Source organism: Hyla sarda, chromosome 1 (assembly GCF_029499605.1).
Source record: "Hyla sarda isolate aHylSar1 chromosome 1, aHylSar1.hap1, whole genome shotgun sequence".
NCBI lineage: Eukaryota > Metazoa > Chordata > Amphibia > Anura > Hylidae > Hyla > Hyla sarda.
Genome location: NC_079189.1, coordinates 98,631,114 through 98,644,645, shown reverse-complemented (window position 1 = coordinate 98,644,645; position 13,532 = coordinate 98,631,114). Strand labels below are relative to the sequence as shown.

General features: G+C 43.8%; 1 protein-coding gene across 4 annotated transcripts in view; it reads left to right on the top strand.

Annotated features, from left to right (window-relative positions):
- SGCZ (sarcoglycan zeta) overlaps nt 1-13,532 on the top strand; it is a 1,079,134-nt gene that overhangs the window by 981,596 nt on the left and 84,006 nt on the right. For all 4 annotated transcript variants that reach the window (XM_056558613.1, XM_056558604.1, XM_056558590.1 and 1 more), the window contains one exon: nt 7,843-7,965. In XM_056558613.1, the coding sequence (XP_056414588.1) occupies nt 7,843-7,965 (123 nt within the window). The remainder of the gene's footprint in view (nt 1-7,842; nt 7,966-13,532) is intronic.

Here is a 13,532-nt window from a genome sequence, read left to right as displayed (position 1 = left end):
AACAACGACCATCTAGCCTAGCGAGGATTTAAACGCTGGCCAGACTGAAGATAAGACAAATTTTTGTGGTCTGTGTAGATGGTGATGGGATGAAGGGACCCTTCCAGAAGAAGTCTCCACTCTTCAAGTGCCAACTTAATGGCCAGTAATTCACGGTCACCTATAGAATAGTTTTTTTTCGGGAGGTGAAATAGTTTTGGAGAAAAATCCGCAAGTGACGTTTTTTCCCTTAGCGGTTTTTTGAAGAAGGACAGCTCCAGCTCCAACTGAGGAGGCTTCAACCTCATGGAAGAAAGGCTTGAGAGGATCTGGCCTGGACAAGACTGGTGCAGAGGCGAAGGCGGCTTTGAGGTGATTAAAGGCTTCCTCCGCCTGCGGTGGCCAGGATTTCGGATTAGCATTTTTCTTGGTCAATGCTACAATAGGAGCAACGATGATGGAGAAGTGGGGAATGAATTGTCGGTAATAATTAGCAAATCCAAGAAATCGTTGGATAGCTCACAGATCAGTGGGGCGTGGCCAATCTATTACCGCCGATAGCTTGTCAGGGTCCATTTGAAGGCCTTGACTGGACACAATGTATCCCAGGAAGGGTAGACTGCTGCGCTCAAAGAGACATTTTTCAATTTTGGCATAAAGTTGGTTTTTGCGTAGGCTCTGAAGCATTTGACGGACATGGAGGCGGTGTTCGTCTAGGTTGGGGGAAAAAATGAGAATATCATCAAGATAGACTACCACACAGGAATACAGCAAGTCCCGAAAAATCTCATTGACAAAGTCCTGAAAGATTGCAGGGGTGTTGCAAAGCCCAAAGGGCATGACAAGGTACTCAAAGTGTCCATCTCTTCACCTTCACCTTCTCATCACCTTCTAGAATACGGAGGAGATTATAGGCACCCCTGAGATAGAGCTTGGTAAAAATGTTTGCTCCCCAAAGGTGATCAAATAGTTCTGAGATGAGAGGCAGAGGATAACGGTTCTTTACAGTGATTTTGTTAAGACCGCGATAATCAATGCAAGGCCGTAGGGATCCCTCTTTTTGGGCAACAAAAAAGAAGCCTGCTCCTGCAGGAGCGGATAGTGGGAAAATCCTGCCCCGGGGAGGAGTAGTGCCAGGAAGCAAATCAATAGGACAGTCAAAGGTTATGTGTGGCGGTAAGACTTCTGCTTGCTTTTTAGAAAACATCAGAGTAGTCCTGATAGGCTTTAGGAAGGCCTGGCAATGGTGTGGCGAAGGAGACTTGACAGGTAGGAACAGACTTGAGACATCGTTTGTGGCAGGAAGATCCCCAACTTTTAATGACCCCAGTGGCCCAGTCGAGGGTAGGTGCGTGACGCTGGAGCCAGGGCTGACAAGAAGAATTTCAATACTCTCATGATGGAGATCTCCAACGCTCATGAGCAGAGGTTCTATGCTATAACGCACGGTGCAGACCAGTCTTTCTCCATTCACAGATGAAATGAAGAAAAGTTTGACGAGACGGGTAACAGGGATATTGAATTTATTGATGAGAGAGGCTTCAATGAAATTTCCTGCTGAACCTGAGTCCAGAAAAGCCACAGCGGAGAAGGAAGTATTGGTACTTGCAGGTAGAGAAATCCGCACTGGTATAGTCAAACGTGGAGAGGATGAATTCACACCTAGTAACGCCTCTCCCACGTTAACTAGGTGCGCGTGTTTCCCTGACGCGGAGGACGAATAGGGCAGTCCTTTAGGAAATGTTCGGTACTAGCACAGTACAGGCACATATTTTCTTTTCTGCGGCGAGTCCTCTCTTCTTGGGTCAGGCGAGACCGATCCACTTGCATAGCCTCCTCGGCGGGAGGCACAGGAGTAGGTTGCAGTGGACTCTGGAAGAGAGGTGCCAAGCGAAGAAACCGCCTGGTGCAAACAAGATCCTTTTCTTAGCGGAGCTCCTGGCGTCTTTCAGAGAAATGCATATCAATGCGGGTGGCCAACTGGATAAGTTCAGACAGGGTAGCAGGAATTTCTCGTTGTGCCAGAACATCTTTGATGTGTCTGGATAAACCTTTCTTGAAGGTCGCGCAGAGGGCCTCATTGTTCCAGGCGAGTTCAGAGTCGAGGGTACGGAACTGTATGGCATATTCGCCCACTAAAGAGTTCCCTTGGACGAGATTCAGAAGAGCCGTCTCGGCTGAGGAAGCCCGGGCTGGCTCCTCAAAGACACTGCGTACTTTGGAGAAGAAGGGCTGGATGGGCGCAGTGGCAGGATCGTTACGGTCCCAAAGCAGTGTGGCCCAGGACAAGGCCTTTCCAGACAAAAAACTGACCACGAAAGCCACCTTAGACCATTCTGTGGGGAACTGGTCCGACATCATCTCGAGGTACAGGGAACATTGAGACAGGAACCCACGGCACATCTTAGAGTCCCCATCAAATTTCTCAGGAAGAGACAGGCGGACTCAAGAGGTAGAAGCGGCAGCTCGCAGTGGAGGGGAAGCTGGAGCTGGTGGAGGAGATGATTGACGCTATGGAGGCAGAAGCTGCTGGAACATGGCGGTCAACTGCGACAGCTGTTGTCCTTGTTGGGAGAACTGTTGAGACTGCTGGGCAACAACGGTATAGAGGTCAGCGAGACTTGGCAGCACCACCTCAGCGGGATCCATGGCCGGATCTACTGTCAGGAAACGGACTGGTATGCGGGTAGGATACGGGTAGTGGATCCTCTGTGTCAGTGAGGCGATGACGTGGGCCGTACCAGGGGATCGGTTCTAAGAAGTTACTGGTTTTCACCAGAGCCCGCCGCAAGGCGGGATGGACTTGCTGCGGCTGTAACTCCCAGGTCGTATCCCCTGATAGTGACTCGACCTCACTGACAGCTGAGATAGACGTGGTACACAAGGACAAGGTGAAGGCAAGGTCGGACGTAGCAAGAGGTCAAGGCAGGCGGCAAAGGTTCGTAGTCAGGGGCAACGGCAAAGGGTCTGGATACACAGGCTAGGGATACACAAAACACTTTCTCAGGGCACTAGGGCAACAAGATCCGGCAAGGACAGGAAAGGGAAGTGGGTATTTATTAGTGTTGAGCGGCATAGGCCATATTCGAATTCGCGAATATTCGCGAATATATGGACGAATATTCGTAATATATTCGCATATTCGTAATATTCGTGTTTTATTTTCGCATATGTGAAAAATTCGCGCATGCGAAAATTATCATCTGCGAAAATTATCATATACATAAATTAACATAGGCGCAAATTCGCATATGCGAAAAATAGCATATGCTAATTTTCGCATATGTGAAAATTCGCACGGCAGTCTCACAGTAGTATTAGAGCCTTCTTTACACCACACAAGCTGGAAGCAGAGAGGGATGATCACTGTGATGTGTACTGTGATAAAAAATAAAAATTAAAAAAAAATTAAAAAAAATAATGAATATTTGTAATTACGAATATATAGTGCTATATTCGTGAATATTCGCGAATTCGCGAATATGCGATATTTGCGAATAAAATTCGCATTGCGAATATTCGCGAGCAACACTAGTATTTATGTGTTCTGCACTGATTGGACCAGGCACCAATTAATGGTGCACTGGCCCTTTAAATCTCATAGAGTCGGCGCGCGCGCGCCCTAGAGAGCGGGGCTGCGCGCGCCAGGATGGAAGTGAAGGGGGAGGCGGCTGGTAAGTGACATGGGACGCGATCCGTGATCCGCAGATCGCGTCCCCTTCTGTGACAGGCGAGCAGCGCTCATGGTCAGCGGCGCCGACCGGAGAGCTGCAAGCAGAGGGATGCCGCGAGCGCTCCGGGGATGCAGCGGAAACCGGAGCGCTCGTCGTTACAATATATATAGTTATGCCGTTATATATATATATATATGTATATATATATATATATATATATATATATATATATATATATACTGTATATATATGGCTTCCACTCTATTTTGGCCCTCCACTAGAAATGACTGTTCCATTTAATCATTTAATCACCATTTCTTTGTTTTTACAAATTAAATACACATGAAAAACACTGTGTGAACACGGCCTTATAGTGTAGTAAATAAAAGTAATTAGTTGTGCTTGTATTTCTATATAAGGTCGCTTTGCAAATTGGGGTCATATATTAAGAATATTTTTACATTGTCTTCCTTTTGGTTACTGCTGCCCATCTATATGTTTGTTTCATCTGAATGAACGGATTTCCCAGATTATGACTTCATTAGTGTCTAGTGATAGACAATTTCAATAAACCAATGCTTGAAACATGTTCACTGTCCATTACTTCTAGACCTTTTATGGAGATTTAAAGTGTATGTGTCTATTCACAAATCCTTTCCATTTGAGGTTAAAATGAGAGAATATTGCTTTGTTAACACACTCATAAAAATGCCTCATTAATTTGACTTGGCTCTTGAGTGTTATCCTGTGGACAATGTGCCTTTTTATCTTCTGTCCAAGCATCTGCTATACAAAGCATCAATTATTAGCTGCATTGCATTTACTACAGTCATTGAGATGAGTGGGCAATGCACGGTATATATGTTATGTGTAGATCAATACCGTATTGACCTCTGTTACACCTCTGGGATAAATGCTATAGACTCACTTGAGGGAAAGCTTTATTCATTTACAAAAGGTAGAATATGCATCTACTCTATAGAAAATACACTGGCATGTGAGCAGAATATATTAATTACTATAGAAAGTTTATTTAAAGCAGTTTATACTTGAACAGAACATCATTTAATATCTTATATGAAACCTTTATATATATATATATATATATATATATATATATATATATATATATATATATACAGTATAGTAATTGATTTAAAGGTTTACTTTGTACATTAAATATAATTTACCAGGAATACATACTTGCACTACATTAAGGAACAGGTCTTCAATGTGTCCTATTTGTCCCATTTGAACCGATAGTGGGGTGGCAGGCCCACAGATTCTAGCAATGGCCTCTGCCAAGTGTAACCCAGTGGGACTTTGACACAAGCACAATCAAATAAATAATCTGAAGATTAACTGAAGATAATATATACATGAGAAATATGGCTTAAACCTTTGTATAGGAAGACACAATACTTCTTGGTTAAGCTGGTGATTCAAAAAGGAATGTCTTTGTTGTAGTTTCTTCATAGAAACTAGTGAAAGTCTTCTTCCTTTATACACAGACACTACACTTCCTGACCAATGGTGTAGTCCAAGTACACGGTAATACCATGGTGCAGTAACCTCTGTAGCTTCACAAATAAATCAGTAATAAAGGCCCGGGACTCATGAAACTCAATGTGCAACCAAGTGTGGTCCATGGCCTTCCCCTAGGGAGTGGCAGAAGTAGTAATCTCTCTCTCTTTCTCCCTCTCTCTCTCTCTCTCTCTCTCTCTCTCTCTCTCTCTCTCTCTCTCTCTCTTTCTCTCTCTCATTCTCTTTGATTAGAATCTTAGATTAGGAGCTTTTCCCCCTGAGAGAACGGGCACTGAATGGCCTCCCAAGCAAGAAATGTCATTGGCCAGGTAGACTCATACACATGGCTGAGTGTTCATGTGTGTGGAATTGGGAGAGGGTAATGCCACTGCCAGACAACTTTGTCACTTGCTTAACTCCTGTGGAACAAATGAGAGGGTATGTTGAAATTCCACATGCTCGATGATTAAATAGAGGACAACCGTTGTAATATATAGCCACAGCCCTGCTTTTTCATTGGAGGATAATGTTGTTTAGGGCATAAAAGGACAGAAAAAAACATGGGTATCCACCTTTGACACATTGGGGTATGCCCTAAGATTTGCCTGTGTACTGTTAGACGACAGCCTAATTTAGTGATATATAACGTTTGCTTATAAATGATAAAAAATAAATATACAATGAAGATCAGAATGTAAATTCCTCAATTGGCATTACAAATGTAAAATAAAGTCAAGAAGAAACAAGCAAAGTAGAGATCTTCTGATCCTCAAGACTAAAATTTGCTTTGTCCTCAACTATCTAAATATTACAATGTTATGCTTCAGTAAGGATGACAGGAGTCTGCATTAGATTACATGAGATTATTCTGGTTATTGGACTTGTTTCAATACTTTGAGATCCATTACATGTGAGTATGATATTATAAACATACGGCCCAGGTCTAGATGTGGTGGACTGCTATGGATTTGTGGTGCAGATTCCACACTGTAAATCTACACAATGGCCCTCATTTACTAAAAGTGGAGTGTTTATTGTGCAGTGTTTTCTATATCACTCCTTTTTTTTCCCAGGCTTATTTACTAATCTGTCACACATGTCGGTTATTTTTGTGTTGCACGTTTTTTTTTTTTGTGTCGCACTAGTCAATTGTGTTGCACAATCTCCAAACACGTAACACAAACTTTTTTTTGGACCTTAACGACCATTTATAAATAAAAATGTATTTGTGTGAGTCCAAAGGTTTTGGACTAGTTTGTTTATAAACAATTTCATTAATTAAAATTATTCAGGTGTTATAATGTAAAAAAATGTAATAAAAAAAAAGATCACCCAAACAATAAATACTAGTGTTTAAAGGGGTAGTCCAGTGGTGAAAAACGTATACCCTATCCTAAGGATAGGGGATAAGTTTGAGATCGTGGGGGGTCCGACCGCTGGGGCCCCCTGCGATCTCTCTGTACAGGGCCCCGGCTCTCCGGCCAAATAGCGGGTGTCGACCCCCGCACAAAGCGGCGGCCGACACGCCCCCTCAATACATCTCTATGGCAGAGCCGGAGATTGCCGAAGGCAGCGCTTCGGCTCTGCCATAGAGTTGTATTGAGGGGGCGTGTCGGCCGCCGCTTCGTGCGTAGGTCGACACGCCCCCTTCCCGCGGGCTGTCGGGGCTCCGTACAGGAGATCGCAGGGGGCCCCAGCAGTCGGACCCCCCGCGATCTGCAACTTATCCCCTATCCTTAAGATAGGGGATAAGTTGTTCACCACTGAGTCACCACTGGACTACTGCTTTAACTGTACAAAATGTTTTCCGGTTATAAACAAAGTTCATTTCACACAAAACACAATGGTAAACAGTCCCTTGTTACAAATCACATTTTTGGAATTTCACTCGGCCTCTTGGCTGTCGGTTGTTGTGTGAGGCAAACTCACACTTTTTCTCGAGTGATTTTGGAAGTACTCCGAATATTTTTTGTTTTTTGTCGGTAAAACGCCCATTTTTGCATAAAACACGCCCATTTCAGAGTGAAGAGAAAACACTCTGAGTGTTTTCTAAAATGTCGGTTGTGCGACTAAAATTTGGTTGCACAATTAGTCGCACAGACGTTGCGACAAAAATTTAGGTGTAATACCCGAGAAAAAGAGTCTGTTGGACTTTAGTAAATTTGAGCCAATGTCTAATAAATGATGTCCCTGTTTCCACACTGCAAAAAAACAGCTTCATTTTGTTTGAGGGTTTTTTTTTCCACCAGTATATGGCTATATTTTAGCAATGTGTGGATGTTTTAGAAACCCCATCCATGTCTACCAGAAAAGTTGCACAAATCAGAGCTACGGTGTAGTAGTAGGTCCACGGCTTGTTTTTTTTGTTGCAGATTTTGGCACAGGTTTTTTTTTTTTTTTTTAATTATGCATCCTTAGCAGTTGAGGGATTTATTTGACTCTCTGAAAAATTGGTTTGAAACCTACTTGCATGAAAAGTCTACAGTTTGTAAACAGCTATAGTATACTGACAGTTTAGCCATCAGTTATGTTCAGGCAAAGTCATGCCTTGCTAAGTAATGCTAAGTGCACACCATCTATCAAGTCAGCACTTTGCTGATCCTTTAGCAAATCCACTCTCATACATTTTTCCTTTAAATGAGTTTATCGTCTTTTTGCAATACAGGTGCAGATGCTGTGGAAGCACAGTGTAAAAGATTTGAAGTAAAGTCAAATGAGGACGGGAAGACGCTGTTCTCAGCTGACGAGGAGGAAATCACTATTGGTGCTGATAGACTCAGAGTCACAGGTAAGGCTTTGCAAACAAACATCATATTAAGAGAAGATTTTTAAAGTCCGCTGGTATTTAAGTACCCCTTCTATGTCAACAGAGCAGGCAGATGAGAAGTACAGACAGTAAAACTCAAGTGGCATACAAAGGTTATGGAAATATCTAGAGATGAGTAAATCGAATCGGACGAATCCGAATTTGTTCCGAATTTCATGAAAAATTCTGAATGAATCCGAATTTCCACTCGATTCGAAATAACAAATTTCTTCACTCCATTTCGTTATTACTCTAAGGCTAGGATTCCACTGAGTTTTTGCAGTAAAAAAAAAAAATATTTAACAACATTTTTATTATCTATAACAAAAAACTTATTTTTAAACAGGGACCAATTTATGTGGGCGGGCAGGGACCTAAAAATGTAACCGACAATAATAAAAATGTAGAAAAGGGCCATTTAAATGTAAAAAAATATTTTTTTTTAGAATTACATTTATTAAACTTTTTATTAGTAATGTATTTTAATAATGTGTTTAATAAAGTGTGTGTGTTTTTAACTTTTTTTTTAAACATTTTTTAGGTAGTACTACTACTCCCAGCATGGACCAGACAATAGTACCTGTACTAATAGACAGATCTCCCCCGGTTTCACTTCTGACACCCGTTGCGATCCTCCTATATAAACTATAGATGCGGGCGGGCGGCCGCTCTTCTGCACGATCCTGCACTATGTTCTGTGATGTGAAGTTCTTCACATCACAGAGACAAATTTCCCACAGAGAGCTGTGGGAGAGCAATCCGGTCTGAGGAAGTTCAATAAACTTTGTTTATTGGATTGCTTAAATAAAAATACCTTTTCTTTCATCGCAAGTGGTGTGCTACGTTATCCTCTTTATTTATGGATGGCTTTGGACCCTAGCCTAGCACCCATGCTGGTAGAGAGTATTTACCACATAAAAGCCAAATGGTTCCAGCCAATCACAACTCTCTGCAGGAAATATGAATAATAGGTATATATACGGCAGTTCAGGGGACCAGAGAAGAGTGGCCGTGCCCCGCATCTATACATTATACAGAACGATCGCAGCTGGTGTCAGGAGTGACACGTGCTCCATGATGGGAGTAGTATTACCTGCAGTTACGGAAAGATCACAGCGAATGTCACTCCTGACACCAGCTGTGATAGTCCTCTATAATGTATAGATTCGGGGCACGGCCACTCTTCTCTGGTCCCCTGAACTGCCGTATATATACCTATTATTCATGTTTCCCACAGAGAGTTGTGATTGGCTGGAACCATTTGGCTCTTATGTGGTAAATACTCTCTACCAGCGTGGGTGCTAGGCTAGGGTCCGAAGCCATCCATAAATAAAGAGGATAACGTAGCACACCACTTGCAATGAAAGCAAAGGTATTTTTATTTAAGCAATCCAATAAACAAAGTTTATTGAACTTCCTCAGGCTGGATTGCTGTGGAGGAAAATGGAGTCAAGGTAAAGGTAACAGTCAAAAACCGTGGCTAAAGCGTGTGGAAGGCGACCTCAGTCCACATCTAAATGCCTCAAAAATATAATAAATGGGGCTATAAAATGTAAAGTGAAAAAAAAAAAAAAAAAAAAAAAAAAAAATATATATATATATATATATATATATATATATATATATATATATATAATATTGCTGCCGATAAATAGTCCCTGTAGTACCTGCATTAATAGACATATCAGAACATGTGTAAGAAGTGACACCTGTTGTGATCTGTCTATTACTGCAGGTATTACAGCTCCCAGCTTGGAGCAGAGTGTGCTCCACGTTGGGATCAGTAGTACCTGCAGTAAAGGAAAGATCACAGTGGGTATCACTGCTGACACCCGCTGTGATTGTCCTGTATAATGTATAGATGTGGATGGCCGCTCTTTTCTGGTCCCCTGCATTGCCTAATGTATACCTATTATTCATATTTCCCGCAGAGAGTTGTGATTGGCTGGAACCATCTGGCCAATCACAGCTCTCTGTAGGAAATATGAATCTGTGATGTGAAGAACTTCACATCGCAGAACATAGTGCAGGATCGTGCAGAAGAGGGACAGCCGCCCGCTTCTACACATTACACAGGAGGATCACAACGGGTGTCAGAAGTGACACCTGGGGCGATCTGTGTATTAGTACAGGCACTACTACTCCCATTATGGAACAATCTGACAAACATTTATATACATTAGGTACTTTTAAACCTACCAGACATTTTCTAGACACTTTAACCCCTTCCCGCAAATGGACGTGTATACACGTCCATTTTTTCTGTGACTTAACGCAAATGGACGTTTTCTATCACCATGTCTGTTGGCATGGTGATAGAAACGTCATCTCAGCTGTCTTGGACAGCTGACCAATGACACTATGCAGCTGGGGACCAATCAGACTGGTCCCCTGCTGCAGATCATTGTCATTAGTCAGTCAGTTAGTGACTGACTAATGACAAGGACTTGCGGGGTTCCGGGCTGATCAGGTCTCTGGTGACCCGATCACCCGGAAAATAACGATGATCGGAGCAGTCAGAGACCGCTCCGATCAACCTGAAGGGATAGGACCGAGGTGGCAGCTGCCACCTCGCTCCTAAACCCCTGCCATTGGTTGTTAGGACTAGCGACCAATGGCAGGAAGGGGGTGGGGGGTTAAAGGTGAAATCCCCGCTCTGCCCCACCCCTGGATGTTGGGGCAGAGCGGGGGGAAGATGGTGGAGGGTCCCGGGACCAGCGATCGTGTCCCGGGACCAGCGATCATGACCCGGGGCCAGCCATCGCAACGGGACCCGCGACGGTACCGGACAGACAGAGGCAGCAGCGGACGGAGCTGTGAAGATCAGCGGTAAGTGATCTTCACTGCTGCGTTCCAGGAGTTGCCAAACTACAACTCCCAGCAAGCCCAGACTGCCAAAGGCTGTCTGGGCATGCTGGGAGTTGTGGTTTGGCAACATCTGGAGGCCCACAGTTTGGAAACCACTGTGCAGTGGTCTCCAAACTGTGCTCTTATAGATGTTGCAAAACTACAACTCCCAGCATGCCCAGACAGTCCATGCATGCTGGGAGTTGTAGTTCTGTAACATGTGGCCCTTCAGATTTTGAGCACTACAACTCCCAGTATGCCTGTACAGTCTGAGCATGCTTGGAGTTGAAGTTTTGCAACATTTGGAGGGCTACAGCTTGGACACCACTGCACAGTGGTCACCAAACTGTGACCCTCCAGATGTTGCTAAACTAACTCCCAACATGTCTTTTGGCGGTCTGGGCATGCTGGGAGTTGTAGTTTTGCAACAGCTGGAGACACCCTTTTTGGGAAACACAGGTAAGTAACAAACTCAGTGTTTTGCAACCATTGTGCCTCCAGCTGTTGCATAACTACAACCCCCAGCATGCAAGGACAGCCAGAGGACATGCTGGGAGTGTTGGTAGTATGCCTCCAGCTGTTGCATAACTACAAGTCCAAGCATGCCCTCAGTTGTCACTGCATGCTGAGAATTGTAGTTTTTGCAACGGCTGAAGGATCACTGGTTGCGAAGTTTGTTACCTAACTCAGTGTTTCACAACCAGTGTGTCTCCAGCTGTTTCAAACTACAACTCCCAGCATGCAGTGATAGACTGTAGATGCAGGGAGTTGTAGTTCTGCAACAGCTGGAGGCACACTGGTTGCGAAACATTGAGTTAAGTAACAAACTGTGTTTTGCAACCAGTGTGCCTTCAGCTGTTGCATAACTTCAACCCCCAGCATGCACGGACAGCCAAAGGGCATGCTGGTTGGTGTAGTTTTGCAACAGCTGGAGGTTTGACACCCCCCCCCATGTGAATGTACAGGGTACATTCACACGGGCGGGGGTCTACAGCGAACTTCATGATACAAGTTTGAGATGCAGCAAGTTTTCCGCCGCAGCTCAAACTCTCAGGGGAAAGCTCGCTGTAGACCCCGGTCGTGTGAGTGAACCCTAAAAACACTACACTATACTACATTACACAAAATAAAAAGTAAAACACTAAATATACACATACCCCTACACAGCCCCCCTTCACCCCCCCCCCCAAATAAGAATAAAACATTTCTCGTATGACACTGTTTCCAAAACGGAGAGTCCAGCTGTTGCAAGACAACTCGCAGTATTGCCGGACAGCGATTGACTTTCCATGCATGCTGGAAGTTTTGCAACAGCTGGAGGCACCCTGTTTGGGAAACCCTGCCATAGGGTATTTTTGGTATCGGAGGCAAGTGTAATTCTTGCATCCGGTTCTGTCCTCATGCAAATCCCTTATTTAGTCCTCAAATGCGCATGGCGCTCTCTCACTTCGGAGCCCTGTCGTATTTCAAGGAAACAGTTTAGGGCCACATATGGGATATTTTCGTACTCAGGAGAAATTGGCTAACAAATATTGGGGGGCTTTTTCTCCTTTTATCCCTTATGAAAAGGTGAAGTTGGGGTCTATACCAGCTGTCATTGTAAAAATGTTTTTACATTTTTTACACTAACCTGCTGGTGTTGCCCCATACTTTTCATTTTCACAAGAGGTAAAAGGAAAAAAAGACCCTCAAAATTTGTAATGCAATTTCTCCTGAGTATGGAAATAGCCCATATGTGGACATAAAATGCACTGCGGGCGCACAACAAGGCTCAGGAGTGAGAGCGCCATGTACATTTGAGGTGATTTGCACAGGGGTGGCTGATCGCGGTTCTGAACACAAAAAAAAAAACACCCACAAGTGACCCCATTTTGAAAACTACACCCCTCATGTAATGTAATAAGGGGTACGGGGAGCATTTACACCCCCAGGTTTCAGACAGATTTTTTGAACAGTTGTCCGCAAAAATGAAAAATCTAATTTTTCATTTGCACAGCCCACTGTTCCAAAGATCTGTCAAAGGCCAGTGGGGTATAAATGCTCACTGCACCCCTATTACATTCTTTGAAGGGTGTAGTTTCCGAAATAGGGTCACATGTGGGGGGGGGGGGGTCCACTGTTCTGGCACCACGGGGGGCTTTGTAAAGCACATGACCTCCGACCTTCATTCCAAACAAATTCTCTCTCCAAAATCCCAATGGCGCTCCTTCTCTTCTGAGCATTGTAGTTTGCCCACAGAGCACTTTACATCCACATATGGGGTATTTCCATACACAGAAGAAACGGGGTTACAAATTTTGGGGGGCATTGTCTCCTATTACCTCTTGTAAAAATGGTAAGTTTGGGGAAAAAACTGCATTTCAGTGAAAAAATAATTTCATTTACACATCAGACTTTAACGAAAAGTCATCAAACATCTGTGGGGTGTTAAGGCTCACTGGACCCCTTGTTACATTCCTTGAGGGGTGTAGTTTCCAAAATAGTATGCCATGTGAGGTCTTTTTTTTTTGCTGTTCTGGCACCATAGGGGCTTCCTAAATGTGACATGCCCCCCAAAAACCATTTCAGAAAAATTCACTCTCCAAAATCCCATAGTCGCTCCTTCCCTTCTGAGCCCTCTACTGCACCCACCGAACACTTGACATACACATATGAGGTATTTCCTTACTCGAGAGTAATTGGGTTACACATTTTGGGGGGAT